Genomic DNA, 26,727 nt, shown 5'->3' with positions numbered 1-26,727 from the left:
AGTATGTAGTTTTTATTCCATAGGGAATAATTATCATTTCAAACACATATCTACGAATTATCATGGAGGTTTATCATACTACATCACAGTTTGATATCAAACAGGTCGAAGTTAGTAGTATTTGATACGTGATCGCATAATCTTTCTTGTAAAATTGATAAACAATGCCAGAAAACGTGGTAAATATAACATTAATTTTTATAATTCTCCCTAGATTATTATTATTCAATACAGTAATGAATAAACTTATTATAATTTATTAAAAATTTTTCAAATGACGCTGTAGGTTATATTGTCGCGTCTGTAGAAACAAAACACGATCTCATAAATCATATACTTTTAATTGGTTTAAAAAATTTTATTTCCGTCAGATAGAATTAATATAATGAATATTTATAGCCATATATTTTTTGTAATTTTTTAATACCTTTTTCAATATCTATAAAATAATCTGCGTTGATTTATAGTTAAATGGAGATCATGTTGATGTGAAGAGCGTTAACTGTGAAACTCAAGAGAATGATGAAGAAACTAACGAAGTAGACGTACATTTTGAACCAATAATTTCTTTGCCATTAATAGAAGTATCCAATAATGAAGAAGATGAAGTTGAAATGATAAAAATGTAAATTCAAATGTCAAGAGTCATTAAAATATATATTATAAGTTTCTTATCTGATATTTGTGTATATTGTTCTATTTGCAGGAGAGCAAAATTATATCGTTATGATTCTTCCAATAATCCAGCAGAGTGGAAAGAACGTGGTACTGGAGAGGTGAAGTTATTAAGACATAAAACAAAAAATACAGTAAGGGTTGTAATGCGTAGAGATAAAACACTTAAAATTTGTGCTAATCATTTTGTAACTCCTTGGATGGAATTGAAACCCAATTGTGGTAGTGATAGAGCATGGGTATGGAGTGTACTTGCTGACTATGCAGATGAACAACTTAAGCCAGAATTACTTGCCATAAGATTTGCAAATGCAGAGAGTAAATATACTATTAATGAGCAAATGTATAATGTGGACAAAATTTAAAATATCAATTATTAATATAATTGTTATCGATATTTTTTTCTATAGATGCAACTGTTTGGAAAGAAGCTTTTGAAAAAGCAAAGAAGATAGTGGGCTCTGAGTGCGAAATATATGCTGGCAAAAATAACACTGAAGAAAAACATGTTGAGAGTGATAGTGAACCTTCTAGTGATGTAAGTTATAGTGAAAGTACTGATAATGAAGAGCAAGCTAGCAAATTGACAAAAGGAGATTTAAAAGTTGAGAGTAATGAAACTGAAAAAGTGGAACCCTCTGAAACACAAATAAAAGATGGGGAAACTATGGAAAAAGTAGCTAAAGAACTTGAACAATTGCAAGTTAAGGGTGTGGAAGAAAAGAAGTAAAAATCTATATCTCTATGAATTAGAAATGCTAATTATAAGTGCACATTCCAATATAAACATACATGCATGCATATGCTTAAATATTTGATCATTGAATTTAATGTAGGAAAATATTTTAACAACGATGTTAATAGACAGGTTGAACAAATTTTCAATTTATAAATAAGACAATATTTATACGATCGTTATACGTTATAAGTGATTTCTTAATGAAGGAATTTTAGCATTTATACTATGACGAACAAATTGACATATGTTAAATTCAACAGAAATAAGAGATTAAAAAGTAGGACAACTATTTAATCTTGAATATGAGAGGATTTATACAATTTGAAATGTTATTCAATTTTTAAAAATACTACTTATGTGTTTTTATATATTCTGGTGTGTAATAATATTAAAATTTTAGTGTTTATGGGAACATTATTTCTAAAAAAATTTAGAACTGATCTTTTAAATATTTTATTTCTTTTAAACGTTTTTTCCAATTTTTTCACATTTATATAAATTGCAGTCTGAAATATTGGAATGTATGCAGTACATACTAACACCTGTATCGTTTTAAGTTATAAAAAATGAGCTGTAAGATATTGGACTTAAAACGATCAGTGGATATTTGATTTTAATATGACACTATTTTTACAAAAAGTATACATAACAAAATTTATAATACTGTATGATGGTAATTTTTCATAATTCGTCTCTGTATAAGAAAGAATGGAGGATATTACGTTTTTCTTCCATTGTGCGTTTCTTTTCATTCGATAATTTCCCTTTCAATATGCCCTCTATTCTAGTTTGTTCTGTTTGAGCAAAAACGTCTCCTCTTTCTAATATTCTTTCCATAGTTTTAACATAAACTTTTGCGGCAGCGCGTTGCGTTTCAGGTAATGTTCCTTCAAAGACTTTAGCTTTGTTTAATATCTCCTATGAAATAAAAGATAATTATAATTGCATACTTTTATAATAATTTTATAAATTATGTTATTTATGTAATATTACCTTTCTTTCCGTTTCTCCGCCGGTCCTGAATTCCTCTGCAAGTCTATCTAATTGTTCCACACAACCAGGGAGACCAAGATATATTCCAGACTTCATTTTAATAAATCGCTTAATACTATCCGCGGTAAAATCAGTTTCTTTTTCTGCAACGAATGGAATTGGTTCTGTTTTTCCTTGAAGAAACAAAAGAACAGCGGGAAATGTTTTGGACTTTATTTTATAGCGAGCGGCAAGATCAGAATTATCTTTATTGCCATAATCCTTCACTCTCACTTCAGCAACCAATAGATCATGAGAATCTTTCGTTCCTGCAGCTATTTGCGCGTACTGTTCGTGTTTCTCTCCATACGGAAATGCCACATCGAATTTAACAACTGCCGCTTTGAATTTCGGTATCACCTATGTCATAAATACTTTATTTACAATACGAGCATGGAATATTTTTTATAAATATTTCAATATAATAAAATATAAAATATCGTTTGCATAATAACATGTCTAAATCAATATGAGATTCGTAAAAAGCAAACGGTTTCTGGTAATCGAAATAGTAATACCTATTAGTCCATTTGCTTTAAATAAGATACTAAATAATGATATATTAAAATATACTTATTATTTTCATGTTGATTCATTTATAGATATTATATTTCTACTTCATAAATTTTTATATTCTATAATATAAGCATGTCTCTGATGTAAATAAGCGTCCTGTAACCATGGGAACAAATGGCCTAATCAACAAGGTAAAGAAAACAAAAGAATCTAGCAAGTTGATTTTGTTCATTTTCGAACAACTACTGGGTACATCTTACTTGAGATAAATATAATTCAACAAATAAAATGAGTAATTCTTCCAAGAAACGTACATTTAAAAAGATTAAGGTACCTTGTCAAAGGAATAAGAATCCAAAGAAACACATCCTTTGCAATCTTCGGCAGCTGCAATTCCGATAACAAGAAGTACTACAATTGACGGAAGCATGTTATAACTGATGGGAGACTATAAATAACTTTTTAAATGTCTTTTTCGCCTAAGAACCGGCAACTTAATGGTCAGAATTCCTTGGCTTTAATGCGATACGTCTTATGTATTAATCAGTTCTTCGATTATTGTATGTTTTGATAAGGTTGCCAGCCAATTATACGTAAACGTAACTAAAAGAAGAGATGCGCTTTTTATCACTTAAAAGAAGTAGATTCGTTACAGAGAGCCTTTTCCCTAGTTAACGTTCGAAACTAACCTCAAATACTAGAGCACGAATACGGCTTGATAAAATACAGGTAAAGAAGCAGATACAGCGCTTTGCCGTCGTCGAATCAGAGAAGGACACGAAACCGCGCGTTACAGGATGTACTCACGTCATGTCAGGGAACGTAATCGCAACTTGTGATAGTTTATATTTACACGATATTTTGATAATTTTCTATACAAAAAGATAGAATGTAGAATCTGCTCTTTCATCTTAATACGTATTACATATTTGTTAGTGAATGATTTAATTTGCACTTTTAATACAAATGATATTTCAATTGTCTGTTAACCCCTATTTATTTTGGTACCAAAAGGTATGATTTAATAATACTTATGATATTAATCGAACAGTTTTAATTAACTTGTATGAAAGGACATAAAAGTAAATATAATATAAAGTTGTGTATCATACAATTATTTATTTGTAATAATAGAATTTCGATTGTTTAATGTGAATTACACTTATACGAAATGTTAATCTAAAGTTTCCGGTAAAATTTAAAAAGAACTATTAGAATCGTATCAACTCTCTCATAGGTTTCTGATGTTGACTAAAATGAATAAAATAACTTTAGTCGTAAAAATCATAGATACAGATATCGAGTTCTATCGTATTAAGCATAGTGTTATTGACAGCCTTACAAATTGTGCTAATACATGAAAAGAGATAAACGCTAAAACATGAGGAAGGAAGAGGAATGAAGGAAGGGCAGAATAAATTAGAATGAAAAGGAGAGTATAGAAAAATCGACAAAACCAATGGGGCATACACTGAAATGTTAATTGATAACTACATATCTACACGTCCATAAAGAAATACATAATTATGAAAATTTCCATTGCAATAAAAAATGCCAAATAATATCTATAAAGAAAGTTATTAGTACAATATAAAAGAGAATATTTCCACTATTATAGTACTTATTCATAATAATACATTCGGTTATATACGATTAATCGTAGAAGCTCGTGTATTGATATAACTATCATTCCGTAGAATCAGACTAAAAAAGAGAAAAAATATTGATCTATATAAATGTTCCAGTTCTGCTGCCAAAGAAACAGAGAATCGTCCCACATTTGTAAAATGCACTTGTGAGATGCGCGATAACATTAATGTCAAAATATGCAGATATGTAGTGATCGACTGCTTAAAATATTATTTTCTCTGTAAACTTTTTTAAACAGCAAAACAATCATATTTAAGAAATGTGGTTTAGGTGGGTATTATTGAGTGATATTGATTATTATCCTAATATCAATAAATTATAATTAATTGCAGATCATTATATGAATTCCCAATAAAAACAGTGAAACATTTACAAAAGATCTCAAACAACATATATAAGTTTTGTCTCAGATACAAATTCAACCTCGTCTAATTGAAATAAAATAGCAGTATGCGATCGATTTGAGGTCAAATTACTCAATGAAGAAGACTTGTCTCTGTATATCCGTCACAGAAGAGTGGAATCTGACGAAATACAGTGATTTGACGTCGTCATGGTGAATGTCTATAAAGAGAAGTAGAAAGAGTCGGCATTTGGTAGGCCACAAAGGCGTAGCCAAACGAAGAACTGAACGTATGGGGTGCAGAAGGAAGAGCGGGTAAGGGAGGGTGTTAGTCACTAGAAAACAGGTATCCGCCGTAGGCGTCGTACGTTCATTGATAAGCGTATAACGCCCCGTACCTTAGACTCGTGACGTCACTCAATCGCACGGACGCCTGCGCTTTTGTCAGGGCCGTGCCTATCACGCGGTTCTTGCCCCTACACTTTTTTCTATTGAACATTAACTACGTAAGTCAAATTGCAACTTCTTGATGTAGTAAGATAGCTATTCGATATTTAAATATAAATACTAATATAACTTCTTTCACTTGTGTTTTGCATATAGTAATTTATTACATAATTTTACGTGTGATTTCTATAGATTGCGAACGTATAATAATATGATTAATAATGTTCTATAAAATATATAATGTGAATTTAATAAGGTTAATATGATTACTATGTAACTTATATACATACAATGGCTTTCAGGAAGAATTCTTTCACGGTCCTATAACTGTTGGAAGTATCGTATTGGATTTCAAGAATGGAAAGAAATAGAAGGCAACAAATCTCAGTAATTATTGGCTTGCAAAATTCTCATGAATCTTGGCAATTCTCTGATGTTAAGAATAGTCTAGTTTCTTCGTCTGGTTTCATTCGTATTAGATGATGCTTATACCATTGAAAAATAAAACGAAATGAAAGGCAAGTAACATAGAATGACGAATGAAGAGAGAACATAGATTCAGAAAGGCGGAGTGTAGATGGATGTAAGCAGACTGGGTAAATGGATGAAAAGAGAGAGAGAGAGAGAGAGAGAGAGAGAGAGAGAGAGAGAGAGTAAAATAGTGGAGGGGAAAGTCAAAAGGGGAAGAAGCGACGAGGAAAGGAAGGGGTGTAAAACGTAGAGAAGAAGAAAGATAAAGAAGGATAGTTGGAGTAAAAGGAGAGGGAAAGATCGGTGGATTGTCTCGCGCGTATTGATTGGTCTTTTGTGAAAGCTACACCCTCATGTAGCTACGAGACAAACCATTCTGTAAAGTCACTAGACTTCCAGGGTGTATCACACGTTTCCGAGTTGAGTCGTATGACGACTTTACGGCCATGTTTGATTTCTCTCGATTAAGATTACATTTTCCTAAATTGCATTCTGTTTGATGATATTTAGACGACCATCGATGCTATGTTACATCAATGTCTTCGAAGGAAACTGCTTTCTAGAAGATTGAGAAAGATGATGAAAGATGATGAAAGGAACAGTAGGTTAGGGTGCTATATCGGGGTAGGGATGACGTAAGCGATCGCTCGTGATCCCTAGCTGCGAAGGGGTTCTATATCGGTATCGATCGTAAAGTGACCCATATCTGGTGGTGACGGGAGTTCCTACCCCTGGCTGCTTTTCCAGCGACAGCACCCCTCGCTACCACCTCTCTCGCTCTTTCTCTCTTTTTCCCGGTCCTCTATCCCCTCTAAGTAACTGTACTCCCGCCAGAACCGTGTCTACCCCCACTTGTTTCCCCTTTCCTCCGGTGGACGAGCGAATATACCTCCTCCCCCGATTTCCAGCAGCCCTGCCGCCTGCCTTCCACGGCCGAGCAGATCTTGGGGCTTGTACGGGATGATAGCCGAGTGAAAAAGCTCGTGAGTCCCGTGAAGTTCGCTCATCAGCAGCAGCAGCCCTGGCCTGCCACAATCCCTTCGACTCGGTCATCGTAAGTGTCGTGCATCCCGTGAAAGAAACGAAACCAACATCGTGAACAAACCAATACGATAGATTGTGTAAGATTGAATTCTTGAATAGAAAGAAAAAAAAAAGGAAAGAGAAGTTCGTTAGCTTTGATTGAAAAATAAGGAGAGAAGGAGAGTAAGGGAGTGTGTGTGTATGTGTGTGTATGAGAGAGAGAGATAAAGAGAGAGAGAGAGAGAGAGAGAGAGAGAGAGAGAGGGTAGAATGAAAGAGTATATATTTCTGATTGAAAGAAACGGAGAGATATTTGTTACCGTGGTACATAAGTGCTCGTGTGCAACTATAAAAGTGTCAAAGCGGAACGTTTCTTCGAGGTCTTATAAATGTGACTGAAAAAAAGAATTCACGCTCGAATCTTATACGAATTACCCGAGAACGCAAGGTAGAACATTTTTTCACGGTATCGTTGCAACATTCAGAAAAAGAAATATCGTAACAAAATCAGAGTAAAGAAACGGGGAAAACGACCTAGTGAGGGGAGTAACGTAAGAACAGTGTCAGTGAGGAAATGGAGACGGCGATGGTGGCACGATTTTCATCTGTATGATTGGTATCGCGAAGAAACGTATCGAAGGGCTCCGCTAGTTGTGTCGACGTCGCTGCTACTCGTGGTGATAGCAGTAGGCAGTTCATAGTGATAGTGGATGCTTTACGTATCGTCGTGCAGTGGTGTCCCGTGCGCACCGGGTGTATATGTATACTACGTACCATTGGTAGTGAGATCAATAAGCAGTGCCGTGCCACTCGACCCGTGCTCATAGACAGAAACTCATTCTGAATCTCTCCTTCCTTCTTTCCTGTATTTAACTACCACCCTCAACCTTTCCTTTTCCATCAACCAAATGTCGAGAGGTCACTTTCATTTGTTTCCTTTCTGAATTTTTTATCGTGTCTCAAGAAGCTTAAAACAAGTGTCTTTCCTTTGAAAGAACAAGCCATTGGTTCGCTCTTTCGATGTGTTACCGTATTATGTGTATCGGTGTCCATCCGTTTCTTTCTACCCTGTTTCTTTCGGTCTTCGCATATTTCAACTGCTTCTTTTTCTACACGTCCTCAGGTTGATCTAAGGTAGCTTTCATATTCATTCTTTAACGCGTTACATTTTATATATTCCACTTCTCTTATACGATAAATTTAGTTTTCTTACTTTTTTTTGCGTAACTTCTGCGCTTTACCCTTATCGTTTCTATTGGACTTGCGTATCATGAGCAGGCTGAAACATATTTCTCCTTGGATCAAGCGTTTTCATAAAATAACGTTCGTTCGTTTATGGCGTTTAGATATTTTTGATATTCTGCTGGTCCTTTGTATTTTTTTAAATATATTTAATTAAATCGCCGTGATACGCGTATCGCGTAGTGTTACATGGCAAAAGTCGTAAAATAAAGCAGCAGGGACGTTCTTGAATTCGTTGTAACTAGATGTCGGCCGCTATATCGTACGTCTTACTACTTGCGCCGAAAATTCTTTGCTGGATTAAAGTGTCCTGTCTGACCGTGATCGGATCGTTCGAGCGTGAAAAGAATTAATGAAATTATGAAAAGAAAGAACCGATGAAATTGAGCAAATAATTATCCAAGTAAAAGTTGGTTTTTATCGTCGAGGATAAACTGTTTTAAAAATTAACGCAGATTATTTTGTAGCTCGAGGAATAGAACCACGTTTAGACACTTCTTTCTTTAACGGCACATGTTCTTGGTTGCACAACCAAAGACGAATATACGGTTGATTTTATTCGGTTATTGATTTAAAAGATAACGCAAATCGTATACGCTTTGGTTAAAATTGAACATATTGCAAGGTGTAAATGATACGAAAAGAGATTATAGCGATCAAGTGTATCGCCGCACACTGTGTTCGTTATTCCGTTTTTGTTCAACCGTAACGATAAATGATTTTAATTCTCCTTTAATTTACGACTGAACGTTCGATCTTTTTACGTTTTATTTTCCATTTTAACGAGCTATTTGGAATTATTCATCGTACTATTAGTGGTTTTCCTTTTAGTTAACGATAATACTTAGTTATCCTGTCAGCAAAATTTAAGCTCCGTCCAACGTACATATTTCCCGACAATGATGTAAGAAAGAAACCTATTAGATTACTTAAACGTAGTAGTTTCGAATGCAACAAATTGTTGATCGTTCGATATTTCAGTAATTTTAAGCGAAAAAGGTGAACACATTGTGCGGTGAATCGTAGAATTATAAAAATCAAAAATAGCAAAAGGCAAATATCCGAGCGTGACAAAATTCATTAGTAGTCGTGTTCAGAGAATCAAGTTCCGTTACAACTGGGAATACGATAATTGCATAGGCATGCACGAGTATAGTTTTTTATCCCTCGAGTGGTTTCATGTCGAAAATAACTCGTCGGCTGATGAGATTTGATTCACGCGATTTCTACCTCGAAGAAATGTTTTTCTTGAAAAATTTCACGTTCACGTAAATGCGACATGCGACAGGCTATCGCGCGAGTATAATAATCAACGTATCGATAAATTTGATATAAATATCAACGATGTTTTCCGCGTTATTCGGCTCGAGCGTAAAATAAACGAAACAAAGGGCAACTTTTGATCATATCGGGTATATTTCGATCGAAACATTCCGAAGAACCTGTTGCCAGTAATCCCGTTGATTGAATTTCTCCCATTTAAAGGCAGTGCTATCAGTAATTTGTAATTGAGCTCGCGCAACTGCAGTTTACACGCGTCGATCGTTTTTAAAGCTGTACGAATGAGGCGACAATTGGGTTTCACGCGCACCTTCCACGTGTCATTATCACGGAAATCGTTGCGACGTTATCGTTATTCGTGTACCGAACGCGGCGAATGTGGCATGTTGATTTCCGTTTAATCCTCTATATATCAGCTCGTAATATATTGCTGATTAATCGGACCTTTAACGAAAAAGAGAAATTACCGTAGAATAATGGTAGAAGGAAAGAAAAATAATAGAGTACGATGTGATCATTGTTGTCGCTATATACAGAGGGTTGAATGCGAAAAGTATCTTTTTTCATGATTATACATGCGAGGAGAGTAACCGACTATTTTCAGTCGATTTACACTCGGGGTCTAAGGGTATCGTGGGAACACGATGAAAAAAGAATTCCTTTTCGCATCCAGAGAATTGTACGCCTAATCGTGGGATCGTCGTGTGCAGCCTGGCAGGCCCCGCAAAAGCCGCCAATTAATTAAGATAGCTCCTAGATACACGGTAGATCGATAGGGACTGGCCGTGATAAAGACGGGCGAGGGTTTCAGACTTCAGGGATGTTGCAGTGCTGTGGTGTTGGAGGTGGCGCTTCCACGGCACCTCAGGCTCCGCAGCTGCAGGATACCGGATCTGCTGTCGGGATTACCACCTCCACGAAAACCACCATCATGCAGGACGCAGTTCTTGAATCCATCCTCGAGGTAAGTGTTGTCAACTTTTAAATTTTTTAATTTTTATTCCTCCCTACTTTTGTTCGGGACGCTCTTCGTATATCACTTTTGATTTTTCTCGATTTTTATGAATTTTCTTTCGTTTGCAACGCTTAGCTATAGCCACAACTCGAACTAAATTACGTTATCTTGAAATTTATCGATAATCTATTTATGAAAAAAAGAACGTTTCGTCTAGTGTGAAGATCGAAACATAATCAAGTATTACGTATAAAAATAATGGGCACGTAATAATCATACGCTGTAATAAGTATCACGTGATTACGATCGGTTTCGAGGGTCGACAGAAGCGTATCAACGAGGTGTTCGTCAGCCGATAAATACTGATGTCCTAAGCAAATTTTGAAGGAAAAAAATCCGTTTTAATTAAAAAGATAACCCGCAATAAGGTTTTAACAATTCTCGCCACTCTCCTTATTTCTTCTTCGGTTCGATCGTTTTTTAACATTAGATATTCCTCGCTAGAACGAGCAAACAAGTTTGCGTCGAGTAAGTTCGATTGTACCTGCCTTCCAGGCATTCAGAATACAAAGGCTCTTTTCGTTATTAATATCGCGCGGATGATTCTCGTTGTGCATCGTGTCTTTCAATCAAGCGTCCCTCCAGGTTATTAAAGGTGATTATCTACCTTCAACCATAAATATTAAGCGTAACTTGACGGTCAGATTTTTCATAACTGATCACTGTTGCGACAAAGTGGCACAGACGGACATCGATGTATTCTCTAACCGCTGATGAACATCTTTCATTTGCCATTTAGCTTACGAACTCGTTCAGATTAAGAATTTTATATTTGCCTTGTTGTTTTGAGTTTCATTTGGTGCTAAAGAAAATAATCTGTTTCGAGGAAGTTAATTATTCTTAATCATACCGATATGGTGTTTCTAGCAAATGCGTGAAACGGAAGCTCGAAAAGCGGATCTGGAGCGCCAACATGCAGAAGCACAGAATCAGCTACACGAAAAGATAGCAGGACGATATCAAGGCCCGGAATCGGTTGAAGCATTGCAATCAAAGATAAGGGAACTTGAAAAGAAGACGGAGTTACAGATGGTCAGGCACGAAGAATTGTCCTTGGAATTAACAAGCCTGAGACGTGCACGAAGCAGAGGACCTATGGTGGGTCACTCGACGGTCCCGACTACTTGGCCTCCGACTGGTTCTGAAATTGACAGAATAATAGCAAAGATAGAACAAGATAATAGGTGCGTTTCTTGATATTATATTCTTTACTAACCTTGCTGTCTTGAAACACGCTTTAATATTTCACTTCTGAACGATCGATACCTTTCCATCGCTTTTTCGTAATGTCATTCGGTTATTGATTAATCTTATCTAATTTTTATCAACATAGTGCTAGTAGAATGATACACGATTTGGATCATACTCGAGGATCCGTTACTACGCAACAACCCTCAGTTACACAGGGTATTTTGCGATCTAGTTCGGAAAACCTTCCTAATCTCTGTCAACATCAGCATCCACCTCCACATGCTTTGAACCTAGGAATGCCAACACAGATGAGCCACGTATGTAAATAATCATTCGTTTTTATTTCGCTGTGAAGCTATTTCTCTTTATCTCTCTTTCTTGCTTGATCTCTTTGTCTTTGTTTCTTATAAAATGAAAACGCATCGATCGAGAATTTGGAACAGTATGCAGGTTCACCTATGCCCTTAACGCCAATGATGCCAGGCTGTCCACCACTGACTCCGAATGGACCGCCGTATCACTACAGCGAAGCAATTCCACCAGCACCGTCGCTCTCCACTAGTCAATCGCAACCTGTTTTTCAACAAAAGATGCAACAGTATCAACAACCGCAACCGACACATACCGAGTTACAGAGCTCTCATTCTCAAAGTGTTCTGCAGGCACAGCAGAAGCAACAAACGCACACCCATTATACGAGTAATCAGTATCAGGAGAGTTATCCGCATACGCAAACCTATCAGCAGCCGCTCCAGCAGCAACAACAACAACAGCCACAACATTCGGCCTCTACAACGTACCTGACGTCATCGAGCCAAAGCATATTACCTCATTACTCCCAGCCCACACAGACCGCCCAAAGTTTTCAATTGAATGGAAGTCAGCAGGTACGAACGAATTCATCCGATTCTATGGTATTTAAAATTATGTTTTAAGTATAATCGTAAATTTTAATTCATGAATTAACATTGATCTGTATGTGTAGGCAACGACATATCCAAGTTTGTCCATTTCGTCGCATCCAAACGGAACCTATAGTACAGGGGCGAGTAGCTTTAGTACTCAACTACCGCATCACAACTTTTCCGTTCCACAGACAAGTATCCCACAAACTACGTTATCCTCGTTGCCACCCTATTCGACATCCTCCTTTCACTCTACTTTGGGTGCACTTACCAGTGTACCTCAAACCGCTCTTTCCTTTTCGAGCGTACCGAGCAGTTTCGTCACTAGCGGATCGACCTATTCCACCGTCGGGACCAATGCTTTTGGCACGTCAGGCGTAAGCTCAGGTATGGATCAGAGCCTCAAAGATTTCCCATTAAAAAAATTTCTCCTTTCTTTATACAAAAGTATTTCTTTCCTTCTTTTATAGGAACCACATCGACAGGCTTATTACAAGCGATAAGCGATCCTCTTCAAGCGATGCAGCAACTTTCTGCTCAGTCTCAAGTCAATCAACTTCAACAGCAAGCTATCATACAGCAGATTCAGCAAAGTTTACGCGCCAGTTCGCCGACAGCGCCTGCTACGACGGGTCATCATTTCCTTGGTTCAAGACAGATGCCAAAGATACCCAGTAGTATACTTCCTAATCCATTGGATCGACTGACCAATGACAATATTGTAACAGAGGGTCAAGTGGACATGCTGGATATACCCGGCAAAGGCAGATGTTACGTCTATATTGCTCGTTTTACATACGAGCCGTTTCAGCACTCGCCAAACGAAAATCCAGAAGCGGAGTTGCCTGTTCAGGGAGGCGATTATCTTCTTGTTTGGGGACAACCGGACGAAGATGGTTTTCTCGATGCAGAAACTCTTGACGGTAGACGTGGTCTCGTTCCAGCTAATTTCGTCCAAAAATTAATCGGCGATGACCTATTAGAATTTCATCAAGCCGTTCTTGGCCTCAGGGACGTTGATGATTCTGCTTCGACTAATATTCCCCAAGTGAGCAATGTAAGATTATTACGACAAATGTTACGTATATTTCCCTTACGAGGCATTGCTAATTGAGATTTTTGTTTGTCTTTTAGTGTTATCTCCAGGATATTGATCTGGAGTTAGCGGCTTTAGAAGAAGGAAATCGAAATCGACAAGCTGAACTCTCTGCTTACGCGGAGCTTGATAATATAGCGGAAGAAGACGAACAAGAGCCACCAGGTTAGTACGTTTTCGTATTATCTATTGGATCCTTCATTATGAAGCATGTAGATCGTGATGAACTAGGTGTACATGTGTAACTGCAACTAGAAATAGCGTGAAACTTATGGATATGTGATCCTCTTTGAGGAATATTGGTGTGCATAGTTGTGTTGTGATTGAATTTAAGTAATAGATATTAGACTGATGTTTCTTAACGAATTCAAAGTATTAAATATTAGAGAAGCTGAAAAATCCTTATGCTTGCGTGAATATATCATTAGAAAATTATTTCTAATGTATAGTTAGCGACTTTTAATTTGAAAATTAATATGTTGATCAGTGTCAAACTTATGACGACGCTATAGTATTGCGCTTTCTTGTTCCAACATACCTTCATCAGACAGCTCTTTGAAATACGTAATATGTTCCTTCTCATAACACTAACACTCTCTTTGATTCAACAAGGTATATGTATATTCACAACAATACATATCTTTTAATTACGCTTGTTCCTCAAGATAAGGAAAGCTTAATTACGTATGTGTAGAATACCAATTTTCTCCATATTTAACTAATTTTTGTTATTTAACGGTCTTCTTTGAAAGTAGGATAAATGCATGTTATTTAATTGTTGTAGCAGTTAAAGAATGGTTTTTTCTGTTTGAGAGCGGAGGTAAATGATTGGTGATCAACATAAACGGAATCTTGCACTGTGTTGAGTATTGGATGGTCTTAGGTTGGCTTAGAGAATTAGATAGTGAAAGATTTTTAGCTACAGCTAGGCTTGTCTTGTCTTTTTTTCCTGAAGAAGTCTACCTGTTTTCGGACCTAGTTCCGGCGCCGCAGCACCTTACACTCGAGCGGCAATTGAACAAGAGCGTCTTAATTGGTTGGACGGCACCAGAAAATACTCATCAGTTGGAGTCCTATCACGTCTACGTGGATGGAGTGTTGAAGGTTACTGTGAAAGCAACTGAGAGGACCAGAGCATTGGTTGAGGGGGTTGATTCCACCAGGGTTCGTAAGGATAAACTTTTCTTAAGTAGAATAGTGTGCACTTTGCAAAATTTCAGTATTATTAAATTCTACATAAACCAAAGATCAACCACTTTTATAATAGAGTTCAAAGTATCTCTTGTCAATTGGTACGGTTGAATTTCACGAGGATTCGCGAGAATTTTTGCATAGCGATGTATATAAGCAAACGTAGGAGCTTGTCAAGTTATTCGACTTCATTTGATTGTTAATGTAGCCACACAGGATAAGCGTGCGATCAGTGACGCATTCACGAAGAACGTCTCGTGATGCCGCTTGCACAATGGTGATCGGTAAGGATGTAGCCTTGGGTCCAACTGCTGTCAAGGCGTCGAACGTAACCGCCACCAGTGCTGTCATATCGTGGATGCCGAGCAATAGTAATCATCAACACGTGGTTTGCGTGAATAACGTCGAAGTTAGGACGGTGAAGCCTGGTGTTTACAGACACACAATTACTGGTTTAGCACCCTCGACAATCTATAGGGTGACCGTTAAAGCGAAGAACCTGAGAGCGACGCACTTCGAGGACCAAAACACTCAAGCGGCAAACAATTTAGCATGTCACGTCCATTTCAAAACGTTGCCCAAAGGATTACCTGATCCTCCGGTCGATATCCAGGTTAATAATTGTTCCAATGTATTCCGTTGTCATAATTGTTATGATATTTAATGAATGATCGTATGATATTTACGATAGGTGGAGGCTGGACCGCAGGACGGCACTTTGCTAGTGACCTGGCAGCCTGTTGCCCTAAACGGTTCGGCCGTCACCGGTTACGCGGTGTATGCCGATGGAAAAAAGGTCACCGACGTAGACAGCCCCACTGGTGACCACGCTCTGGTGGACATACATAAGCTTATGGGCTTGAACCCAAAGCACATCACAGTTAGGACAAAAAGCAGGGAAAGTCAATCGGGCGATAGCTGTGCTACTGCCATTCCTTGTAGCGTTCTTCGTGGCGGGACCGCGACTCATTTGCAACATGGATCTACGCACATGCAAGATCAAGGACAACCTCAGCCTTCTGGCACCGGGCAAGTGGACGACCCGAATAGACATCGTATGGGAGTTGTAGGTCAGAGATATCCATCGACTCCTGTACCATCTCACATAAGGCGACACGGCAATACTAGGGTTGACTCTCACGGCCAAGTTATCATCGAGACTGACGAAAATTTATCCGATAAAGAAATTTATCCTGGACAGAGCATGTCCCAGATGGGTAAGAGTCCTTAGATAAATCAAATCAGTTTCCATGTCCTTAGTAATTTTTTTCAAAATATTTTAGATATCACAACGAAATACTATTTATTCAAAACGATCGATTGAAATTTTTGAAATTTTGCACGTATTGCCTACTGTCGCTTAGGAGTTCCAGAGATTACCAAAGATTCGGCAAGCGAAGCGAATTACAGCGAGGAAGATGATCCGTCACGCAGAGGTAGAGGAATGCCATTGCATCATGGCAGCCAACATCGATACGGATCACAAATGGGACAGCAAGGACTTCCTGGGACACATCGACCCGGGAGAATGGGTGGTCCTGCTGGTAGACCTCAAGATTCTTACTATGAACACTCGACACAAGGTTCGAATACAGTTACGCTTAATCATATTGATCTACTAACAATGTGTTACATGTTAACTTTATTTTGCATTGATTTACTCTCACAGGAAGTCAGAGAGGTAGGACTTCTAGTTACCGTGGACGGGGAATGCAAGCTCAAGGTGGTGCCAGTCATCCATCGAGCAGTGCACAACAAATGAACAAGAGAACACGCTGGTTTGTTGCTCTATTCGATTATGACCCGAAAAGAATGTCACCCAATCCAGACGCATGCGAAGAAGAATTGCCATTCTCTGAAGGCGACACGATTAAGGTTTTTATCAATAGATTTTTTGATTGTTTGTCACGTAATTCACGAAATGTTAACTTGTAAATTAATTTGATAGGTGTACGGTGAAAAAGACGCGGATGGATTTTATTGGGGAGAATGTCATGGTAGACGAGGATACGTTCCTTACAACATGGTTGAAGAAATTAAAGATCCGAACCAGCCAGGACAGGGACAGTCAGGAAGGAGAGGAAGATGGGGAGATATCTACGCTAGCATGCCTGTAAAGAAAATGATAGCACTATACGATTATGACCCTCACGAATTATCTCCCAATGTTGATTCCGTAAGTTCTCTAACAAGCAAAATTTCTTCTATATAGGAACGTATATAAGCTAAATTTATACTTACACACTTTAACATATTTCGATTCCATAGCAAGTGGAACTGGCATTTCAAACTGGAAATGAAATTTATGTCTATGGTGATTTGGACGATGATGGATTTTATATGGGTGAATTAAATGGTGTGCGTGGCCTAGTACCGAGCAATTTCCTCACTGAAGCGCCTGATCAGCCGTCGCAAGGACAACTTCCTCCAGGAAACAGAAGACCTCCTGGTCAAAGTCAAGGACCCGGAGTAAGAGGACCGCCTCCTCCGCCTCGAGAACCCCCTCCTACTGGTCATCGACGAGGCAAAGGTAAAAACTTGAAATTAATTGCCATTCGATCTTTTATTCACTACGATGCCGCGAATTATGGTACAAATAGCTCCTCAAGCCAAGTACACAAAGTAGAGCTGGAACTTTTACCATTATTCTTCAACTTTGCGAAGCGAAATAAAGCTAAATTTGAAATGACAGAATAAGCAAGCAGCAGAAAACCGAACGCAGTGATAATCAAGATCGAGACTGAGAATGATTTCTACGAAGATAAAAAACACTGGCTCGAGGGGTTGAAAATAAATTCACACTGGCGCCATGTATTCGACCGACATGAGTTAATCTGCTTGAATTGCCAAACGATGATGCGTACGATAATAGTTGCTTTTAAAATGGAAGAAAAGAAGAAAGAAAAAGAGAAAGCTGGAAAACAACTGGACGTCAGTGTGAATAAAAAATAAAAAAAATAAATAAATAAATAAATAAAAAATACAAACAGCAAGCAACACAAGACACGAAACTAGATGTGCCAGACGACAGGCAGAAGGGTTACACAAGTTTATAATTGAGCCATCTAGCAAGGCCCGATCGTCGTTAATCGATGCAGAGCTTACATTTTTAGGGGCGTACCTATCTTGCAAAATTACTGAGAGATTGCAATAGAGGGTAAAGCAACGTGTCAACTATTTCGATAAGGCATTCGAGTAAGTCACCCGGTGCGTTTCTTCTCAGGAGATTATTTTAAAATAGCATTCTGATAGCAAGTTTCTAGGAATTCGTTCGAAATTATCACAATATGAACGTCCGATAACGAGATTAATGTGCCCGCGCAATGTGTGAAAGCTATTTTGTATTTGCAAATTTTTTTAGGAACACGTGTATTGCCATATGCAAAACGATTTTCTATATCTCTACCTATCTATCTATTTAGCTATCTATCTTATCTATCTAATATATTGTATATATATGAATATATATATACAATAAAACACTAAGCTGCTTTCAGTGTTTTCTATTAGATACAAATGCATACATATGTATTTGTATCTACGTATGTATTATATTCGTACTTTTTCTTTCGAGCACTTTTCGGCTCTGTTACTTTTTTACGTGCCTATCTTTTTCCTCTATATAACATATATATATACGTGTTATATTTACACTGTATACATATACATATACATATATATACATATGCATGTGTGTAAGAAAATATATATGTATATATGTATATATATGTATATAACTATATTGCGTGTATTCTATATAATGACATACTATGTTTCTGTGTGCCTGAACTGGTCGATGGTCGTCGTGTCACATGATTGTCGTTCGTGTCGTGTTGTCATGCTGGCCATTTAGACATTGAAGCAATTTACTCTTTCTGATGACTCATTTCGAGTTATTAATACGATGTTTTCTATCAAATTTCGTGTCTTGAAGCATAAAGAATAAAGTCGCGAGAAAAATTTAACTATATGCGCAAGTCCAGGTTTTGCCGAGTAATCCAGAACTTTACTTTTTAAGATGTTGGAAGTAAAACATTTAAAAAAGTAAAGAGATACCGAAAGTTGAGATAAAAAATGTAAAAAGGTCTGATATTAAAAGAGTAGAAACGAGAAATAGGAACATAGAAGGGAAAAAAAAAAGTATAATTTCATTAGAACGAAGAAATTATTACTTGGCATACTCGACAGCGCGTCTAAATGTCCATCTAGAAAGGATAAATGCGCCATGAATGACAACACGGTCTTGTTCTCTTCTCTGTTGCTAGATGCCTGCATTGTGCCTGTGTCTGTCCCTGTCTGTCACTTAGACTCTAGACAACAACAACAACAACAACAACCACCATCACTAATGAACAACCAACAACATCAACTCCAACATCAACAAAACAATCCACCGCATCTAGCGTACCAACAAGCGAATCACCACAGCTACACGACTGTAACCACGTCCAATCAACATGGGCCCACACCTATGGGTGCCCATCAGCAAGGCCCCGTACCACCCCACCTTCAACAGCAGGTGAGTCCACTGCTCTATCCAGAAGTTTTCACTTTTGCTTCTCTGCGTGCTTTCTACCTTCTCGCTGCAAAACTTGTACAACTGTTCAACTATATTTCTTTCGTTAGTTTCTCCGAATTCATCGTCACGCTTTAGTTTCTAGTTAGATACTTCTTTAAGTTTTTTTTTCTTTTTTGTTATCGTTCCTCTTTCATTTATGGAAGGATACCCAAAGAATGATAATCGAGTCCGATGGCTTTGACAATTTAAGGATTGAAAAATATTTTCAGTGACTCAGGTATGTTTTTGGAAGTTCTAAACGATCGACGAATCAACAATATTAACTGATATTGAATATTTTTCGACACGAATATTCGATATTTGTGATATGATATATTGTTAGAAGGACACGTAAAATTTACCTAGTGTATTTATACAAGACGTTGATGGAAATTACTTCGTACAATTATTATCGTATGCTGATCGATTTCGTACAGTGTTGAAATAGCAATTGCTTCTAACAGTAATACATTGAGAAATTTTACAATTATACGAGAGAAGAAATTGTAAAATTTTCATTAAGAAAGCAGCATTCAAAGACACGAGCTATTCGTATCTAACATCTATTTGGCATGGAATTGCATCTGATAGACTTGTATCTAAAAAGTACGATATTTCAATTTTACTACTAACACTTTCGAATAAATATTAACAAAGGAAATTTCTAATACACTTTATTAACAGTACTTGCGGTAAAAGAACCGTGGTATGTACAGCTTGTCATTAAATGCTTCTAATTAATAGCCGTCTAAGCATTAAGCATGTATAATAGCCGATACGTAAGTTGCACGAATACGCAGTAATCATGCTTTTTTAGTAATTGAAAACACTATATTTTCCTGGTGTTCAGCTATTCCTCTCTTCCTTTTTCTACTTTTGTCATTTTTCATCTCAGCTCCTGTTCTGTACGATTCTACCATATTTAGTATATTTTTCCATTTTCTAACAGTTGCGTAAAGTTTGATCGCCATACAGGTCAACGTATCGTCACACCAATCGAAAATAACGACATTATAAATTAGTTAGTTTATAAAGCGAAACGAACCACTTAATTTTCTTTCGAATATTACGTCCTAATAAGCATATGTTAAAATACCTTTTCACATTATCGCCCCCTCATCTAGGTAACGATAAATCAGCATATTAGTACAAATGCATTACTTGTCATAGAACATCGTAAGATAGCTGCGATATAGTAGGGAAAAAGCGAGACATCATTGTAATGTGTAACGAAACGATAAATAATTAATGTTCGATTAGATGGAAGTTCAGCGGCATCATGAAGGAATCTGTTTCTGTAGAATAAAAATTTGTTTGAACTTTTCAGGGTACCAAGCACTCGAAACGAATACTACAATTAAACGAAACGAAATTAAACTTGCTGCTGCAGATTGTTTGAAAACCTATACGAACAAGTCTATAGAGAACGAAGATACAAGCGAACATCTTTGTAGTTTATTTAATTAATTTATGTCGCTTCAATTTCTAGGGGAAGGGGAGGGGAGGCGCGATCAATCGTGGTAGTAATGTGCCAGGAGGTATGCAGGGCCTTGGTCAGCAAGATTATCAGCAACAGAATCAACCGTACCAACAGCAACAACAGAATCCGCAGAACCAAAACTATCAACCACAGAATCAAGGTTATCAACAGCAGGGTGCAGGATTCGGTCCCCAAGGCCAACAATTCCAGCAGCAACAGCCTCAGCAGCAGCAACAGCAGCAACCGAATCAGCCGTATTCGCAACAGAACCAAGGTTCCTCTATGCAAGGCAATCAGGGCACGAGTAAGCCGATGAGAGGAATACCAACGGTGTTACCGACGCCTCAAGCGAAGGCGCAACCGAATACTACTCAAGGCCAACAACAGCAACAACAGCAGCAACAGCAGCAGAGTACAGGGCCGAATCTGATGCAAAAATTCACGGAGATGGCCGGTGCGAGCGCTGGCGGCGATATCCTGTCGAAAGGGAAAGAACTGATTTTCATGAAGTTCGGACTAGGCAAGTGAGTTATTACCCTGCTCGTGTCGCCAGCTCCGCTTCTTCTCCATTTCTGTCCCATCGCGTTATCCATCGGGTGGGTTCACGCTGAAAGCTCGAGGGGTCGGGAGGTCTGTTTGTAAATCAGTATTACACGGAGAAACGTTCGCGGAGAGTAAGCGAGACGCGCAGGCAGGAACGTACGAACGCGTCTCGTCCGCTCAGGTCTTCGCGAATATCCCTGAACGAATACAAATGTAAATGTGTGCTGCCATTGCTGCTGCTGCTGCTGTTGCTGCTACTATAACGACTGTTATTATTTTTCGCAACCATTGCTGGATCGTTCGATCGAAAAGCTCTGATCGCCCACGAGAAGATCGAGTTATTTATAATGTATCTTTCTCGTTGATTCAACTTCCTGTATTAGCAAGATGAGAAGAAAAGAGGAATGTTTGCTTGCGTTTTTCTAATATCTCTCGCTAACATCGACCGAGAGTGTAATCAATCTGAAATCGCATATAATTAACGACTCTTGTTCTTTGGAACAGAAGCGCAGAGTCCTGAAAATAACGAACAATCTTGGTTCGATTTTTTCTATTTTATTCCTCTTCTTCTTCCGATCCTTCATCTTCTCCTCGTTATGTTTTTTCCTTACTACTACTTCCTCCTTGTATACGATAGTATCGTTTGTCTAGATGTCACGTAGCCGGTTTTAGCGTTAATTGGAATGCTGAAATTTTTGACCACAACGGAGCACTTCCGAACAAATTACAGGGATAGAAGCAATCGGAACGACAGTACATAATCAGATCATTATTAAAAAAGAATCATTCATCGATTATTCCAATGAATTAATTCTTCTTATTATATTAGGTATTAGTTAGATCAATAATATTTTATGTATACATATATATATATATATGAAAAAGCAGTAAGTGGACTGAAACGAGATTGCACGAAGTTGACAAATTTGTTAAAAACAAAGGGAAAGATAGAACTATTTACTTTATTTCGTAGTTGAGGAATTTAGGCTGTTATTTAAATCTCGCGTTAGAAGAAGCTCTTACTTACAGTTTGACGAACGACTGACGGACATTCCAGAAATTCAAACATCGAAACGTGACATAAGCACAGGAAAGATCGTTGTTTTTATTCTCTGTCATTTGATTTTCCTTGCTATTTCAGTCTTTCTTCGCCCGATGTTTCATTTTCCTGTCTTAAGGTGTACAACCAAACTTTACGTTAAACCATTAACAGAAACAGACGAAAGAAAGGAAGTAAGCGCGTTATTATAACAATAGCCAAGTAGATTAACGCGATGCAAGCGGATCATTCGTAAAGGACATTCGTAAACTGGATAGTTGCTCCTTGTCATGGTCGCGAGCACGACTACGAAATAAATAAACCATTTTACAAGACAGAGGTCAGACGACATCAAGAAATACGTGTTAATGTAATAATCGACCGGAAGATTTATAATAGGACGACTCATGGATCAAACTGAACTACGTCATAAACATATAAATATATAAATATATAAATAAAACAAATAAATAAATTAATTAATTAATTAATATCGCTCCGAGGGGGATGGAGTATGTGAATTCGATCGACAAAAGAATATATTTGGGGGAATGAGGAGGGGGATAATATGAGAGATCATAGCATACGTATATTACGGTAATGAGATATAAATATATACATATGCATATACAGATATGCGTACATACGTATACGTATATATGTATTGATTATTGATATATCTACGTAAAGGTATGTATGCATACAAATATATATACACATACATATACATATTATATTTAACTATTGCAAAGTGTTGTTACATCGCTACTTGTATCGTATTTTGTACAAAGTATCCTTACCTTCGATTGTTCTTTTTCTTTCGCCGTGATATAAATATATATAAATATAAATATACATAAAGAAACCTTAGCAAGGCGAAGGAAACGTGACAAATTACAAAAATGTCATTTTTGCCGGTATCATACCTTGAGAATCATAAACGAAATTGGTCATAATTGTTATTAAATATCGCGGGTATATCTGTTTGGAACCGATAGTTGCCTCTCGTCCGTTCATGTTAATCGAGTGTCGACAGATGCGGTAATAAGCGGTGAAAGATGTACGATCTAGGAATTAATTATCAGGGTGTCAGACGCGCGGCCCAATTAAGCTTCGTTTTATTCACGAAGTATCAAGCTTCGAGTTTCAGTTCCATTCTTTACGAAAACTTTCTTCTTTAGATTCGTCCGAGTAACAAATTCGAATGCGAAAAATCGACTTACATTTTCCCAAATCCTAATTTCCGATTACCGCGATATTTCGTTCTTATCTTTCATCCGAAAGATCAACTATTGAGTTAATCAATTAAATCGCGATGAACTATCTGCTGGACCACGTGTTTGAGCCACCCCCGCGTGTAGTAGTTACCATCAGACTCGTAATTATATAATTGGTTCGTGATTCTTGTTTTTGCAATGTCGATCACGATGAATCGCATAACGTTTAACGAGCAAGAGTTACAGGAACTGTGTATACTATGACTATGGACCAAACGACATTTCCTCGAGAGACCAAATTCGGCTATTCAAGTGTAGATTCGTTTCCCTTAGTTCCGTAAAAGTGTTTCTTTTTGCTTCGTTCGCGGCACAATGGAAAAGTCAGACGAATAAAAGTATTTTTCTTAATATTTACAATACGCATTTGGAAACTGTAGATTGTGATTATGATTAAGCAACGTTCCAACGATCGCGGTTCCAGCCATCGTCGTATCGTCATCGACCAAAAGCCGCGAAATGTGTAATGTGTAATGCTTGCTCGATTTCCGTGTCCGATTTAACGCCACGAAATTGCAAAATCAACTTTGTCGATCTCGTTCGACCTGTATTCTCGCGAACGTCGAAAACTGAAAAGGTTTATCTGAATCAAAAAATCCAGTCGAACGGATAAATACGCTTTCGATGCTGTTCTTTGAAACGCGTTTACCGATGACGTCGTTTGATCCATTGGAAGGAAATGTAGCGTTACGTAAATAATAATTTTACCAGGATAGTGTCAAACTGTTATTAGAATGCCGTCGTCGTGTAATTTATTGATATTCTTGAATATTCAACGATTAACTGTTGATTTAGCGGATTCCAATGGATCGAGCGAGAAACAAACTCGTTTTCCTTCATCTTTGTCCGATAGAACCCCTTGCGCGATCTCGGAGTAAACTCGCGATTGATGTCAGAATTCCTATGAATCTTTGCTGTGAACATATCTAATGTGAAATGTTGATTCAGGCGATTAAACGAAAAAAGAAAAAAAAAAAAAAAGAAAAAAGACTGACGTGACATTTAAGATCTTCAAACGCTTAACACGTTCGCTACCAGTGTCAGGAACGATCGACGAAAGCTACCAAATTCGAGAATTCAACCGATCCGTCGGAAGATGTAAACGAAAACAATAATTAACTCGCAACGATGGCAGAAAATTGACGGAACGTTCTATATATCTATAAAAAGGGAAACGAGATTTTTTTTTTTTTTTTTTTCAAGAAAACAGACAAACGATCAGTAGCCCGTAAATAAAAACTTGGTTCAAATGGTAGTGAATGTGTTAACTGAATATTACTTAGCGAATTTGTAACGTTCATCTTCCATCTCTTTGACGGTTTTCTTTTCTTTCCTTATCTTTCATTGTTGAGTTTCATAGCGATAAGTCACGTAGCGAAACGAGTTTAAAGCGATTCAAACGGGAATGTATGAGAAATCCAGAATCACTGCAAAATATAGCCGCATTGAGTATGTACGAAAGAGAATATTGGAACAGAAAGTTAAGGGGAGATCTTCATCTATTATCGTTAAGTGTTAGATATCATAAACCAAAAGTAAAAAAGAAAAAAAATATGCAAGTAGTGTTAATTAAAAGGAAGCAAAGAATATAACGCGAGGGAAAGACCCATTTCAAGTATCCCACGAATCGAGAGCTAAGTTCTGTCTCTTCTCTCTTTGTGATCAGACCAAATCTTAGGAGATAATAATTTTAACAACAACAGGAACAATAAGCTGACGCAATGCAACGGTCGAACATGATTAAGGACTAACGGATAATACTTAGTCGAATCTTTTTATTTAAACATTTACCAAAAATAAAACGTAACGAAATGAAAAAAAAAAAAAAGAAAAAAAACAAGCGCAGACTAAACATAAATAACGCTGTAAGAAATTAAATGAAAAAGTGTGGGGAAATATAATAAACGAGAGAAAATTGGATTCTCTTAGATACCACGAAATCGTTTCGTTCGTTGTCTACGCTCATTTTTGTGTAGTATCTCACTTGTACATTGTCATTGTTATAAATTTAGTCGTTGAATGGATTCGTATAAAACAATCTTTTGATACCGCGACAGCTAATACAATATGAATTGCAAATATAAGCCGTGCCGAGGATGATGCGTATGTGTATGTCCTAAATAAATCGATCGCGGAATGATGTTCGTTCGATCGTCGATCCTCTTTCGCTGAGAAGACCGTCTGAAGCGCGTGGAAAATCCTTTCGATTCGATGAAAACAAATAAATAAATAAAGTAATCGGTGTTAGATCTCATACCGAAACCTCTCTTTCAGAAAAGTGTTTTCCACATCCTGAGAAAAATAGATGTACATGCGTTATTTCGATTTAGATAACGGTTAGTTAAATAATACACGATATTCCAACAGATATTAGCGATGAGTGTTAATCTTCGATGCGAGATTAAAGCTCTCTTCGGAATCGTAGTGAAACTTTGTTCCATGAAAACACTTTATGGAAAGATAGAATAAAGAAAGAAAAGAGGAAGAATGTGCATACGTGTGCGTGTGTGTATATCGGTGCATATGATATAATGAATAAAAATCAGAGAGGGCACAGCTGGTTTGAAAAGAAAATGAGTTGAAAAGAAGTAGTTGCAGAGTGGGGAATAGAAGAGCCGAGGAACATACTTCGATGGTGTTATTAGCTAGGCGCCAATTATTGTCATTCCTTCTCTTGCATCGATACCCTAAGATTGTATAAACAGAACGTAGCGCAAAAGAAGAAATCGATTATATACACTCATACAACTTTTAATATAACAAATTATCGCATCGATTAAGCATGTCGAATCGCCAGCTACGTTTGTCATTCAGTAATCTTGCGCTTTGTTTTTTCTATGAATCGGTGCATAACAATCTATTCCTTGTTAGCCCAACTGAAATATCGGAAAAACTGCTACAAAAGAAAAAAATCAGCAAAAAACACAATGTTATTATAAACGATTAATTAATAAAAAACGAATCTTGTTTGTTGTTACTTTTTGGTATCCTCGTCAAGTCCTTTTCTTCAACCTCC

At 37.3% G+C, this 26,727-nt stretch overlaps 3 protein-coding genes across 15 annotated transcripts; 2 read left to right on the top strand and 1 right to left on the bottom strand.

Moving 5' to 3' along the window:
- Nucleotides 1-25: 25 nt before the first annotated feature.
- Nucleotides 26-2,358, top strand: LOC139989424 (ran-specific GTPase-activating protein). Its single transcript, XM_072007805.1, has 4 exons — nucleotides 26-179; nucleotides 468-625; nucleotides 707-993; nucleotides 1,086-2,358. Exons 1-4 carry the CDS (start codon nucleotides 165-167, stop codon nucleotides 1,403-1,405), a joined length of 780 nt encoding a protein of 259 aa, XP_071863906.1. The 5' UTR covers nucleotides 26-164; the 3' UTR covers nucleotides 1,406-2,358.
- Wbl (endoplasmic reticulum protein 29-like protein wbl) lies at nucleotides 1,852-3,803 on the bottom strand. 2 transcript variants are annotated; one of them, XM_072007808.1, is made up of 4 exons: nucleotides 3,652-3,803; nucleotides 3,297-3,565; nucleotides 2,408-2,806; nucleotides 1,852-2,332 (listed from the first exon to the last, which is right to left on the bottom strand). In XM_072007808.1, the coding sequence occupies exons 2-4, from the start codon at nucleotides 3,390-3,392 to the stop codon at nucleotides 2,096-2,098; spliced, it is 732 nt and encodes a 243-aa protein (XP_071863909.1). In that variant the 5' UTR covers nucleotides 3,393-3,565; nucleotides 3,652-3,803; the 3' UTR covers nucleotides 1,852-2,095. The 2 variants fall into 2 exon arrangements, with proteins under 2 accessions (XP_071863909.1, XP_071863907.1); XM_072007806.1 differs by having other exon boundaries at nucleotides 3,297-3,716.
- A 454-nt stretch (nucleotides 3,804-4,257) lies between these two features.
- On the top strand, nucleotides 4,258-26,688 carry Rbp (RIMS binding protein). 12 transcript variants are annotated; one of them, XM_072007763.1, is made up of 18 exons: nucleotides 4,258-5,461; nucleotides 5,705-6,927; nucleotides 10,231-10,383; nucleotides 11,302-11,618; nucleotides 11,768-11,942; nucleotides 12,069-12,512; nucleotides 12,611-12,917; nucleotides 13,001-13,587; nucleotides 13,665-13,791; nucleotides 14,582-14,790; nucleotides 15,026-15,430; nucleotides 15,509-16,034; nucleotides 16,182-16,400; nucleotides 16,487-16,692; nucleotides 16,766-16,993; nucleotides 17,086-17,347; nucleotides 19,083-19,336; nucleotides 20,865-26,688. In XM_072007763.1, exons 3-18 carry the CDS (start codon nucleotides 10,240-10,242, stop codon nucleotides 21,381-21,383), a joined length of 4,929 nt encoding a protein of 1,642 aa, XP_071863864.1. In that variant the 5' UTR covers nucleotides 4,258-5,461; nucleotides 5,705-6,927; nucleotides 10,231-10,239; the 3' UTR covers nucleotides 21,384-26,688. The 12 variants fall into 12 exon arrangements, with proteins under 12 accessions (XP_071863864.1, XP_071863863.1, XP_071863862.1 ...); XM_072007762.1 differs by having other exon boundaries at nucleotides 10,130-10,383; XM_072007761.1 differs by having other exon boundaries at nucleotides 10,093-10,383.
- Nucleotides 26,689-26,727: the final 39 nt, after the last annotated feature.

The sequence above is a fragment of the Bombus fervidus genome, chromosome 7 (genome assembly GCF_041682495.2).
Source record: "Bombus fervidus isolate BK054 chromosome 7, iyBomFerv1, whole genome shotgun sequence".
Classification (NCBI taxonomy): Eukaryota; Metazoa; Arthropoda; class Insecta; order Hymenoptera; family Apidae; genus Bombus; species Bombus fervidus.
The sequence above is the reverse complement of the archived record's forward strand: the minus strand, read 5'-3'. Positions and strand labels throughout refer to the sequence as shown.